The sequence below is a fragment of the Nerophis lumbriciformis genome, linkage group LG37 (genome assembly GCF_033978685.3).
Source record: "Nerophis lumbriciformis linkage group LG37, RoL_Nlum_v2.1, whole genome shotgun sequence".
NCBI lineage: Eukaryota > Metazoa > Chordata > Actinopteri > Syngnathiformes > Syngnathidae > Nerophis > Nerophis lumbriciformis.
Window position 1 is genome coordinate 21,784,382 of NC_084584.2, and position 14,071 is coordinate 21,798,452.

At 38.4% G+C, this 14,071-nt stretch overlaps 1 protein-coding gene across 1 annotated transcript; it reads left to right on the forward strand.

Annotated features, from left to right (window-relative positions):
* The first annotated feature begins 361 nt into the window (after nucleotides 1–361).
* nudc (nudC nuclear distribution protein) lies at nucleotides 362–7,637 on the forward strand. Its single transcript, XM_061931063.2, has 9 exons — nucleotides 362–561; nucleotides 995–1,072; nucleotides 1,139–1,357; nucleotides 1,442–1,522; nucleotides 3,912–4,025; nucleotides 4,103–4,297; nucleotides 4,358–4,441; nucleotides 5,252–5,370; nucleotides 7,438–7,637. The coding sequence occupies exons 1-9, from the start codon at nucleotides 487–489 to the stop codon at nucleotides 7,487–7,489; spliced, it is 1,017 nt and encodes a 338-aa protein (XP_061787047.1). The 5' UTR covers nucleotides 362–486; the 3' UTR covers nucleotides 7,490–7,637.
* Nucleotides 7,638–14,071: the final 6,434 nt, after the last annotated feature.

A 14,071-nucleotide genomic window follows, 5' to 3' on the forward strand; every position in this document is an offset into this window, starting at 1 on the left:
GGCTCTAGAACCCCGGGTTGCTGACCCCCGCTTAAAGTATGTGAGCAATTTTAGTTGACACATATCCGGTGTAAAAATGTCTTACATGACGTCATATGCGCATCTAATTTGTCGCCTGAAACAAATCACATGTTACAGTCAAAAAGAGCTGCCAGGAAAGTATATGTCCTCTAGTGTTCGTTTGCATTGTCTAAAGGGATACTGTGTGGCTATTAACATATTTGAATAACATACGTTAGGTAAATTACAACTAATGTTCTCTAGAAAAATCTACCCGGGTGAACTCGGAAGTTCAGCTTTCATCCAAAACTGGCATTCTATTGGATAGCTCAACTGTCAATTATAGTCCACCGTTTGGATTGGTCTTCACCAAAGAGGCGGGGTCTGTTTCCAGGAAGTGAGTTCGAAACATTCACAACCCGGGCCTCGCTTGCTATTTGTAACAAACGGTTTACTGTTCCCCAAATAAATCCATATCAAGCAAATATGGGTGACGACGAGGAGAAATATGACGGGATGTTGATGGTTATGGCACAACAGCACGAAGGTGGCGTACACGAGGTAATATTGGACGCTAAATCTATCTTGCTAACGGGAAAGCTAATGTAGTTAGCCGGTAGCTTGGCAAAGCACATTGCCTTTGAACGCTAACGTCAAAACATGAAGTATAGCGAATTGTGTTGGTTATTTAAAAGGCATCTCATTTACATCTGTATGTATAAAATATGTGTTTATAGAAATTTTAATTTGTTAAGAAATTGTTTAAACCAGTGATACTGGTACTGGAAGGTTCTGGAAGAATTTGAATGAATTTTATTGAAATTTTAATTTGTAAAGAAATTGTTTAAACCATTAGTACTGGAAGGTTCTGGAAGAATTTGAATTAATTTTATAGACATTTTAATTCGTAAAGAAATTGTTTAAACCACTGGTACTGGAAGGTTCTGGAAGAATTTGACTGAAATTTAAGAAAAATATGTTCTTCTGTCTGCAGTTAGTAAATACGTTTTTCAGCTTCCTGCGGCGCAAAACTGACTTTTTCACCGGTGGCGAAGCAGGTGCAGGAGAAAAGGTAAGCGCTCTTTACAAAAGTGCTGACATCACATCGCCATCATGTTGTTCCCACTTTCCTTTTCAGCTAGTGAAGGATGCTTTCGCCCACCATAGCAAGCTTGCGCTGGAGGCCCATAAGGAAAAGCTGAAGAAACAAGAAAAGGAAAAGAAGGACAAAGCCAAAAGAGCTGCCCAGCTAGTAGCAGAAGAGCAGCAGAAGAAGAAAAAAAGCGAAGACGAACCCAGGATTCAAGAACTCACTGAAGAAGAAGCAGAGAAACTTCAGACTGAACTGGACAAGAAGGTACCATTCTTCTTTTCCTGGTCTTTGATGCCACTCCTTTTTTTGTGATACCGGCTTTATGTCTGTTATCCTTGTGTGTTGTAGAAGAAGAAACAAGATGACACAAAGGGGAACGAAACTGAGAAAGTTGACAAGCCATCGGAGGAAGCAGAAAAAGAGAAGGGGGTAAGGATATAAAACCAGGGGTGTCAAACTCATTTTAGCTCAGGGGCCGCATGGAGGAAAATCTATTCCCAAGTGGGCCGGAATGGTAAAATCATGGCATTATAACTTTAAAAATAAAGACAACTTCAGGTTGTTTTCTTTGTTTTACTTTGGCCAAAAATAGAACAAGCACCTTCTGAAAACGTACAAATCACAAATAATCTGGACAAAACACTTCAAATTTGTTGAAAATTCTGAGGGAATTGGTGCAGTTTCAAAAACACAATGAGCTTAGACTTCGCCTCAGTAGTATCTACAAAGCCAGGATTAAACTTTTTAATTCACAGTCTTTCAGGGATTTAACAAAAACACAACATGTAAACTCTTCTAGGTATGAAATACCTCCTTTGTCATGACCACGTATCAATCCAGTGCTCACTCAACAAACCGTAAGAAACGGAGGTAAAAACTATTCAAAAGGGTTAAGTTCACTTTTTTCGTGTTTGACAGACATTTTGGGGCAACGAGGGTGCCAAATGACGAAGCAGACGACATACAACGGCAGGTTTTAAGTTTCATGTGGGTCGAGGAGGAGGAGCCACAGTCCCCCTTTACTGTGTACCTCTTGCTTGACCCCAGTATAAACCGTTTGCTTGCCTAACAGAATTGCTATTGTGACATCCAGTGGACACATTTAGAACAGCAGTTTCTTTCGTTTAAAAAAAAAAATCAGCTAATTTTATACTTGGCAAACTCATCACGCGGGCCGGATGGGGCCTGAATCGGCCCGCCGGCCGTACGTTTGACACTCCTGATATAAACCAAGGGTGTCCAAAGTGCGGCGTTTTTACGGTCTGTAGCTCATTTTTTAATGACCCGTGGCACAAATGTCAGCATTCTATTATTAACATGATGGCTTTTGTGTGCTAATTTTGCAGTTATACAGTACACCTCAACGTGAAATATTTTGATACTTGATGAAACCTGTTAGCATGCTAAAGTTAGTAGACTAACTTTATAACTAATTACTGTATATAGGTCTACACCAGAGTCATATTTTCAAGAATTCAAGGAGCTTTTTTTGTCATACCCGTACACATTTGCACGTGTACGACACAAAAGTTGGACTCAGGTCCCGGCAAGTATTAAGAAAAACAATAAACGTAAGGCACTTAACAAGGGGTGTGACCAAGATTAGCCGGCTAAGAACGCTGTGTGGGATAAGATAGATGGGAAGAAGAACATTGTACATGTTTAAATTGATTAAAAAGTTTGTGTGTAGTCAGTGAGGGTCTTCTTCACATTGATGTAGAGGTTGTTTTCTCTGCACCACTAAGTGTTCAACCGCCTGTCTGTATTCGGACTCATCGTTGTTAGTGATGCGTCCCACTTCTGCTGTGTCGTCCACAAACTTAACTATATGACTGTTGGGTTGTCTCACCGAGCAGTCATACGTCAGCAGAGTGAACAGGAGGGGGTTCAACCCTGGGGAGGGCTAGCACTGAGGCTGATAGAGGAGGAGACAGTGTTGTGGATTGTGACAGTCTGAGGTCTGTTGGTCCGGAAGTCCAGGACCTAGTTGCCCAATGTGGGAGCTGAGCTTCAGCACCCGGGTCTGTGGGTTAATGGTATTGAAGGATAAGTCCAGGAAGAGCAGGTGGACGGAGTTTCTGCTCTCCAGGTGGGTGAGGGCTGTGTGGACCAAAGACATCAGTGGAGCGATTTTTCATATAGGCGTACTGACGGGTTCCACATTGACATCGATTTCGTCCTTGATGTGCGTCATGACCAGCCTCTCGAAGCACTTCATGTATGCTAATGCTACCATGCTAGCATTTTTAGCACATTTTTCAGGTATACATTGCAGACAGTATACTTTGGTTCTTGACACATGCTACAGTTCGTGTTTTAGTATGCTAAAAGCCAGCTTTTTTAGGAGAATACACCTCAGTGTCATATATTTTGGTATTTCACTAATAACAGCAAGCATGCTATTGTTAGCATGCTTGCTTTTTTAGCTCATTTTGCTCATATTTTTTGTTACTCGACGCTATCTGGCCAGTGTCCTAACTGTTAGCATTTCAGTTTGGCTCTGGCTCTTTAGCATTAACACATAATTTCTAGCGAAATTGCATTTACTACTTTTTTGAAAAATCATCTATATATTGTAGTACTGGTTTTGAGGGTACAACTGCCAAAATGGCCTCTGCATCCTTTGATTTGTCAATCTGTGGCCCTCGAGTGGGAAAAGTTTGGGCACCCCTGATATAAACAATGTCCTCAGCAGCGACTTTATAAGGCACCCAAAATGAAACCAAAAGCAAAATCTGTAGAAATCATGCTCCTTTTAATGATCTCATTGCAATGTGTGTTTGTTAGATTCCAATGCCTTCTGACATTTTTTCTTCAGTCTGACACAGAAGGTGAGGAGGATGAGAAAGACAAAGATAAACTAAAGCCAAATGCAGGAAATGGAGCTGACCTGCCCAACTACAAGTGGACACAGACACTGTCCGAAGTTGATGTAGGTCTCCCTTAACCTAAAACGTGCATTGTCACACTCATGCTCAACAGCTCATCTTCTTGTCGTCGTCCTCACAGCTGACGGTGCCTTTCGACGTCAAGTTCCGCATCAAAGGCAGAGACGTAGTGGTGGACATCCAGCGGCGCTCCCTCAAGGTGGGCTTGAAAGGACACCCTCCCATTATCGAGGGGCAGCTCTACAACGAGGTGAAAGTAGAAGAAAGCTCCTGGTTGCTGGACGACGGCAAGGTGGTCATAATCCACTTGGAGAAGGTACGGCCTGCGTTCTTCCTCCTATAGGAAAAACAGCTTCATGATTGTTTTGAATTTCAGATTAACAAAATGGAGTGGTGGAGCAAAATTGTCGCCACAGATCCTGAAATAAACACCAAGAAAGTCTGTCCAGAGAACTCAAAGGTGAAAGCTGCACAAAAGTGACCATCTCTCTATCACCTGTTATAATACTCACAACTAGAGATATCGATAATATGCTTTAAAATGTAATATCGGAAATTATCGGTATCTTTTTTATTATTATCGGTATCTGTTTTTGTTGTTGTTTTTTTTATATTAAATCAACATAAAAAACACAAGATACAATTAGTGCACCAACCCAAAAAAAACTCCCTCCTTCATTTACACTCATTCACACAAAAGGGTTGTTTCTTTCTGTTATTAATATTCTGGTTCCTACATTATATATCAATATATATCAATACAAGGGATACAGTCTGTTAGCACACATGATTGTGCGTGCTGCTGGTCCACTAATAGTACTAACCTTTAACAGTTAATTGTACTAATTTTCATTAATTACTAGTTTCTATGTAATTGTTTTTATATTGTTTTACTTTCTTTTTTATTCAAGAAAATGTTTTTAATTTATTTATCTTATTTTATTTAATACATTTTTTTAAAAAGGACCTTATCTTCACCATACCTGGTTGTCCAAATTAGGCATAATAATGTGTTAATTCCACGACTGTATATATCGGTATCGGTAATTAAGAGTTGGCCAATATCGGATATCGGCAAAAAAGCTATTATCGGACATCCCTACTCACAACTCATGAAATGACTACAAGGATCATGTCACAGAATTTTTTAAATGTTGGAAAATGTTGGATTTTTAACAACATATAAAAGAGATTTGCACTTTAAGGATTTTTTTCCCCATTTGTTATTTATATATTATTAATTGTATAACGATTATTTCCTGTTGAACAGCTGTCAGACCTGGATGGCGAAACGCGCGGCATGGTGGAGAAAATGATGTTTGACCAACGGCAAAAGTCCATGGGTCTGCCTACATCTGAAGAGCAGAAGAAACAGGACATCCTTAAAAAGTATGTTTGATATGAAAATATGTGGCAGGGTACGGTTGTGTGATCTTCCAAAGACTGGCACCGAATTCGGTACTTTTTTGACACCGACGGGATCTTGATTTGCGTAAAATACAAAAGTGCCATATTACGGTACCTAGATTGCGCGTGACGTCACTCCCGGTTGCGGACTCTGCCGTCTCCTCGCACTTCGGCAATTGGCGATCACTCCAGCAGCACTGAGAGCGGACTCAGCCAAAGTACCTCTAGGTCAGGGGTCCCCACACTTTTTCTGCAGGCGAGCTACTTTTGAATTGACCAAGTTGAGGGGATTTACCTCATTCATATATATAATTTATAATTATTTATTTTTGAAAGAGATGTTTTTGTTAACAAGTTAAAGGTGTTTAATGATAATACAAGCATGTTTAACACATATAGATTCATTTCTTTCATGGAGACAAGAATATAAGTTGGTGTATTACCTGATTCTGATGACTTGCATTGATTAAAATCAGACCGTAGTGCTGATAACGGCCGCATTTTCAAATGGAGGAGAAAAAAAGTCCTCCTTCCTGTCAAATACCACATGAAATTGGTTAGTTTTTGGCATTTTTTTCGTCCATCTTTCGTACTCCTTTTTAAACACTTTACAAGAAATACATTGGCGGCAAACTCCGTAGCTTGCTAGCTTGTGCATGTCAGCTTTCTGAGACTCTTAATTTGTTAGCGCAGGCAGGATGAAGCAGTGCTTTTATTGTGAAGATAGGAACTGTGCAGTCGGTCTTTAGAGTTTTTGACGGCAGGTAAGGCGTGAGAGTCTGTTGAAATAAAAAGCGTTTCTCGCCTTCCTGACGGTCATTTTTTCTAAGTAATGAGCTCGCAGCAGCCAGCGTCATCTCACAAGACCCTCGGGTGCCGTGAATGTCAATTAAGTGACGAAAGTGATGTCCTGGTGAAGATTGATGATCGCTAATTTTTAAGTACATTTTTTTTATGCCTGGCTGGCGTTCGACTGACACGCCCGCGATCGACGTAAAGGGCACCACTGCTCTAGGTAATGTTGCAAAGAAATTGACTCAAAAAACGCTCCGACGTAAGTAAAGTGAAGCTCCACTTTTCCAAAAATGTGCTAGCTTGATGCTGATATACATTGGCTTTGCTGTTGACATGAGCATTCGCAATTTTACATGGCGAATTAAACTCCTCCAAATTGGTTAATAAAAACTATAACTAAGATGCACGTTACAATCAAACAGCTGGTGTGTAATACGTACAATAATTACAGTATTAACACTTTTGGGGAGCAACAAAAAACACAATAAACCAGGGGTGTCCAAACTTTTCCACCAAGAGCATACTGAAAAGTCAAAGCATTATGGGACCATTTTATGTTTTATTTTGTAAAAAAAAAAATACTCACGACAGACAGACTGTATAATTAAAGACAAAAATGTGTTTTATACGACAACGCGTATTATGTTATTGCTTATTTTTTCATTCTTACTGTTTTTTTTCTTTTCCACAATGTTCTGTGGGCCAACAAAATGAAACGGAGCTGTACTTTGGACACCCCTGCCATTAACTATACACTACTGCCATCTAACGTCTAGGACTGGCAACTGTAATTGCAATTTGATGTCATATTTGCAAATGTATAATATGATGATACTAAAACAAGATACAACAACTAGACAGCAGTTCATAATCAGCTCATTTTTACATTTTGCAAAATAAATGTTCTCATCAAAAACAATATTTATCAACACATACAAAAGTACTAAACATTAGCACCCTAGAGTACCGGTATCGATTTCTAGGTACCATATTGGTTCAAATGTGAACAATACCCATCCCCTGTGATTGCAGCATGGCATTTCATAGAGGCCCACTAGTGCCTTTTCAGTTCAAACAACTATTTATGATTAATTATGTGTGTTTTGGACATTTTATAAGGTTTTTTAGAGTCGGATCAAATGCTTTCGTGTGCCGTAGATGGCCCATGCCCCGTAGGTTCCCCATCCCTCTGTGCTTTCAAAAGACATCTTTATGAGTTTGCAAAAAAGCCTGATAAGCATCTTCTGCCTGCAGGTTCATGTCTCAGCATCCGGAGATGGACTTCTCCAAAGCAAAATTCAGCTGAGAAGTGCTGTGTGTGTGCACTACGATGCCTGCAATACATGCACCTACCCTCCCAACCTTAAGGTTTTAATTATTTCGTCTCCCTTTGCTCGTCATTAAATGTTAGTTGTTTTTGTTTTTTAAATAAATCAAAGCGATGAGGTGACGAATTGGCTGCGTTTTATTTCCTCACAACAGTGTTATTTTGCTGGCATCAATGATTGTAAGAACAGATTCTTAGCTTTATCTACATGTTATACTTCTAATTGCCACAAGAGAGCAGTGTTTCCCGTAAACTGAAAGAGCCCCATAAAACGTTTGTTTGCAATTGATAGACACACTTTGCAGCTGTTTTTTTGTTTATAACAGCAGCAGGATAGAGAAACTCTTATGACTACAAACATAACAATCTAAATAATTTGTCTTATTCTGTGTTCCATTACACTGTAAGGTCGTTGCTGCCCTCCTGTAATTGACGGTTAAATCAAGCTGGCATCAAGTTGATAGCAATCCCCAATATTGCATACAAACAAGAGCACACTTTTCACACTCTGAAGGTACTCTTACTATCATGTGAACGCCACGAATTGACACATGGCTTCTAGAACCTTAGAAGGACAAGTCCGCGTGTTTCTACCAATGAGCTAAAAGTCTTGTTTCTCACTCACACTACTATCATGCACCTCTGCTAAAATGTTACTTCCCTCTCCACCAGTTTGCTTACAAGTCTTGTCTGCTGGTGTGACCCCCGCGCTGCGCTAACTGAACGAGCTTGTCAGAATGGTGAGAGGGCGACATACATTAGCTTATGCTGGCTATGGCAAGTCTTCCTAGTGTGTGAAAGTGCTCGTGTGGCTCAAAAACACACCTCGGACATCTGTCACTTTGAGGCGAAGAATATTATTGGCTCATTAGAGAGTGTGGAGGTTGTTTGCGGGAGGACAAGTAGTGTTAATCTTAAGGCATATAGTGTATATGTATTTAAATACAAGTTTCCTAATCACTTATAGTGTGACTGCCTTTTAATTCTGTTGGCAAACCAGGAACATTATGTGGTATTAAGTGAGGATAAACATTAAAATTGGTAGTTCATCAAAGACATAATACAGTTTGATTTATATGCCCAATAGCAACATTCTTAAGAAAGTGATTTGTCTGTAGTATCAATCACATTTATCATGCCTAACCGTATTAGATTTTGTTTTTGTCATTTTTATTGTCTCAACAATTTTTCATTTTTTCCTTATTTCATCCCACCAAAAAAATAAACATATTTTTTATTTTAAATAAACAGAAGAATTTGGGTAAAATGTGTATCATAATAAATAGCATAATGAATACCATTTCAAAATAGACAAAATTATTTGTATACCGTAATATAATAAATTGATGTACAACAATTTTATTTATACAATGACTTAAAATAGTGTAAAAAATATTACTGCATACAGTTTATCACTTTTAATTGGTTCCGGACATGACCGCTGTAAATTAATTTCAGCAAAGTAGGAATCATTAATTATATATCAAATATTTTCATAGCCAAAGCATAAAAACTGATTCCAACCTTCTAAATGTTTTTCAATATTATGAGAGCCCTCTAGACATTAAATAACATCCTTTAGTCATCTTTACACACTTTTAATCCAATATGGTAAATCTGCCTGAGGCTGAGCCAATCAGTGGCCACGATACTGAACAGCCATTTTTATGCTTAAAAATGCTTACTTTAGAACCAAAAAATGTACAATCCTTACATTTTTTAAACAAGCAATGTGGTGAAGCTGCGATATGTGAAGTTTATTAAATATATTACAAAAAAGTCTTTATCGCCATGACGCACTCACCTGCACAGTATAATGGACTCAATTACCGGTATGTGTGATCATGCTAACAAAAAAAACCCCCACAAATTGATCATATTTAGAAACACTGGCAGAAGTGTACTGACATTGCTTGGTGTACCTAATGTGTCCTGTGAATGCGCTTCTCCATGGTCACCTGACACAAAAAGAAACGGCATGGTCACACAAATATAAATAAAGCGTTACGTCCTAAATTTTGAATGTTAACAGCTACTACGATTGATTGTTGGGAATGAGTATAGTAGCCGTGGAAGTGGTGCACACGGGGGCCTAATGGCATTAGTTGGGGCCGCGGAACGATGGTGCAGAGAGAGGGTGGTCGAAGAGGGCACAGAGGAGGCAGAGTCTGCTCAGCTGAGAGCAATGTCTCACCAAGGTACCAGAATTTCTTCATTAACGAAGACACACAGACATCAGAGGGTCGGGGTTGCGGGGCGGTCTGCAAACACACCTCCCCATCCACCGCTGCACTGACTCTGCTCTATTCCAGACTGGACGGCTTGTTTTTTGGCAGCACTCGCTCATAAATCTCCCGCTATGGCCCTTGCACAATGTGACTCACCGCCATGTTGACGGTGAGGCCGCTTTTGCCGAGCCTAGCCTACTCTTCTTGGAAGATGGCGCCTCATGCATTGGTCGGCGTTGTTGATTAAACCTCATTTTCCTTACTAAAGACAGACTCCTTAACACGTGCATCTGTTGTTTATCCACCTCGGGCCTCCACACTTGGGTGTCAGGCACACTCTGTTAAAGCGTATTTGGAACGCACACTTCCAAGTCAAACTCCCAAGTGACAATTAGGGAAGACCAACACGGGCTGCAGGCTGTGGCGTACAGAGGAGATGAGCCATCATTTTGTTTTAAAAGGACAAAGACCTGAGTCATCTCATGGTCCTGGGCTCAAACACAACGTAACTTTACAGGGAAGAGATGTTTACAGCTCCAGACTGAGCAAAGAGCATCAGCAAACATCCTCCCTACAAAGTCTGGACAACTCCTCATAAACATAAAAACACACGAGTCACCATTTAATGCCAATATGATCTCTGTTTGCCTAAAATCAACTTAAATGAACGTCAACCCCAACTTTGTCATTATCAGCAAGGTGCTTTCTTGACTAATTATTTAAAGGAACAGTACATTTTTGTTTACAATCAAATGATCAGCAAAGGCTCTTTCCTATGTCACACAAAGCTAGCAGTTCAGATATTCAGGAATCCCACAATTTGGTTTTATACACGGCCACAAAAATAAAAGAATCAGGTTTTTAAATATATGTCAAATTGGAAATGGAGATTTCTTATCTTATGTATTTTTATTCATATATTATAATTTTATTTTTGTATTCATATTTATTTATTAATATTAATTTTGACAAGCTGGACAAACTTCCATTGGAATTCATGTTGCTGGTCATTTATTATACATTTATTTAACTGAAAGTGTTTAAAAATTGACTTAAATTGACATACTGTATCCCTATTGTTCACAAAATATTTTTTTGAATACTATAAGAAATATATGATGAATATTTTTATTAGTTATTAAAACATTTGTGTGTTGCTGTCCAAAAAAATCATGCATCTCCAATTACGTTTTTCTTTAAATACATTAAAATAAATTTTTCTTTGTTTTGCATTAATAATGTATACAAAAAAGTTTGTTTTGCTGTCCAACAAAACATAAACACCTTTTCTTTATTTTCGTAACAAAAAATACTAAAAAGATAGTGTTTTGCTGTGACCAAAAACATGTCTCTATTTAAAAAAAATCTACAATTACAATAACTTATTTTTTTCTTTATTATGTATAATAAAAATTACTAAAAAGATTGTTTTCCTATCGCAAATTATGTATTTTTTCAAATGTTTAAATACAATCATTTAAAAAGTGATTTAGTTTGTGTATTAAAAACATACTAAAAAGATTGTTTTGCTGTTGAAACCAAAACTATGTATTTTCAATCGTATATATATATATATATATATATATATATGTATATATGTATATATATATATATATATATATATATATATATATATATATATGTATATATATATATATGTATATATATATATATATATATATATATATATTTAAAAGTCTTTAAATACAATAGAAAACGTTTTTTTCTTTATTTTGAGTAATAGAAAATACTAAAAATATATTTTTTTCCTGTTCAACAAAAACATGAATCCCTAAACAATGTGCTGTGGTTTACTAACTCTTGATTTCTGCTACCTTCAACAGTTCCACTGTAAATACAACCCCTGGCAAAAATGATGGAATCAGCAGTCTCGATGATGTTCATCCAGATGTTTTATTTAGTAGGAAAAAAAGCAGATAACAGATATGAGACAAACTTACAGTCCTTGCAAATGTCAACTTTCCTGCTTTAAAAAAACACTAAAATAAATCAAGCAAACAAATTGTGGTAGTAACAGTTTCATTTTTAAATCAGCAGAGTGAAAGATGATGAAATCATTTAATTCTGAGGAAAAAAATATGATTCCTAAAAACGTGACGTCATAGGTCAACCGGAAAAGTAACTAATTTGTCCACGCTAAAATTAAATATGCGCCCCCAGTGTACGGGAGGCACATGGCGTATGACCAATAGTCGCATTACAGAGAGTGCATGGACACTGGGACTTCATATGAAGGTGTGAAAATACAAAAAAGTTTACTATTTGAGAAATCTGACTAATTTAGTGCATGGAAACGTAGTGATTGACCCCAAACATCCTTCTCAAATGTCAACTTGTTCATTGATTGAAGATGTAATGACAGCTATCTCCCCAGTGCCATTACCAGACATGCAGCCCCATATCATCAATGACTGTGGAAATTTGCATGTCTTCTTCGGGCAGTCGTCTTCATAAATCTCATTGGAACGGCACAAAACAAAAACTCCAGAACCAATGTTTGTTTTCTGTTTATCAGTTAATGACAGCTTTCATTTAACTTTTCTGTATTTAAATCCATTTCTTTTAGGTGGTTTCTTACAGTTTGATCACAGACAGTAACTCAAATTTCTGCCCATTTTTTCATTTGTTAAACTCAGCATTTTCTGTTTTCACGACATTTTGCTTGATGTTTTTTGTCTTGACACTTTGATGTTTTCCTTGGTCTACCAGTATTGGTTGCCTTTTACAACCTTCCCGTGTTGTTTGTACTTGTACCAGATTTTAAACACAACAGACTGTGAACAATCATCTTTTGCAACAGTGCGTGATGATTTACCTTCTTCAAAAAGTTTGATAACTCTGTCCTTTGTTTCAATTGACATCTCTCCTGTTTTACTCTGCTTGATCTAAAACTGAAAACTTGACATTTGAAATGACTATAGTTTTGTGTGTTATCTGCTTTTTTCGACAAAAACAAATCCTCTAAGTCTGGTAATTCCATAATTTTTGCCAGTGGTTGACTCAAAATAAGATCAATTCATATCTGATTTTTCCAAAAGGGTTTCATGAGTTGGACCTTTGCTCTACTCTGTTATTCTCTGCAATGTTGTGTTCTGTTCAGGGCCCCTAGGCAGCTGCAGGTCACATTGCTGCTTCACTACTGTTTGCCTGTGGCCCTGTGACCCTCCAGCCTTCATTTGCACCTGGGTGAGGACCACTCCATCACTGCTGTTGCTGCTGCCGGCCCGGACCCCCACCTCTCTGTGCCTGAGCCCAGAACACTCACATCACACCAGTGACATCATGTGTATGCTCGGCCGAGCTAGCGGGCCTCAGGTACTCTATTATAGTTACACACATATTAGGTACTACTGCACTATGTAATGGCACCCATCGGGAAACAACTTTTTTGGAGCATTTGCAGTTTCATAAACAACTGAAGGATGCCCGTAGGGCTCTATGGTGGTGGTCTGTATTCGTACTAAACCCAAAACCAGTGAAGTTGGCACGTTGTGTAAATCGTACGATTTGCAAATCCTTTTCAACTTTTTTCAATTGAATAGACTGGAAAGACAAGATATTTAATGTTTGAACTGAGAAACTTAAAACATTTTTTGCAAATAATCATTCACTTAGAATTTAATGGTAGCAACACATTGCAAAAAAGTTGGCACGGGGGCAATTTTTACCACTGTGTTACATGGCCTTTCCTTTTAACAACACTTAATAAATGTTTGGGAACTGAAGAGACCAATTTTTAAATTCTTGCTTGATGTACAGTTTAAGTTGTTCAACAGTCCGGGGCTCCGTTGTCGTATTTTAGGCTTCATATTGCGCCACACATTTTCAATGGGAGACAGGTCTGGACTACAAGCATGCCAGTCTAGCACCCGCATTCTTTTACTATGAAGCCACGCTGTTGTAACACGTGCAGAATGTGGCTTGGCATTGTCTTGCATGAAAAAGACATTGCTTGGATGGCAACATATGTTGCTCCAAAACCTGTATGTACCTTTCAGCATTAATGGTGCCTTCACAGATGTGTAAGTTACCCACGCCTTGGGCACTAATACACCCCCAAACCATCACAGATGCTGGCTTTTGAACTTTGCGCCTATAACAGTCCGGGTGGTTCTTTTCCTTTGTGGTCCGTAGGACACGACGTCCACAGTTTCCAAAAACAATTTGAAATGTGGACTCGTCAGACCACAGAACACATTTCCACTTTGTATCAGTCCATCTTACATGAGCTCCGGCCCAGTGAAGCCGGCGGCGTTTCTGGGTGTTGTTCATAAATGGCTTTCGCTTTGGATAGTAGAGTTTTAACTTGCAC

Coding starts and splice junctions, on each gene's coding strand:
- nudc (XM_061931063.2), top strand. CDS start 487: ATGGGTGACGACGAGGAGAAATATGACGGGATGTTGATGGTTATGGCA. Junction 1,358..1,441: donor AGACTGAACTGGACAAGAAG/GTACCATTCTTC, acceptor TGTGTGTTGTAG/AAGAAGAAACAAGATGACAC. Junction 4,298..4,357: donor TCATAATCCACTTGGAGAAG/GTACGGCCTGCG, acceptor TTTGAATTTCAG/ATTAACAAAATGGAGTGGTG.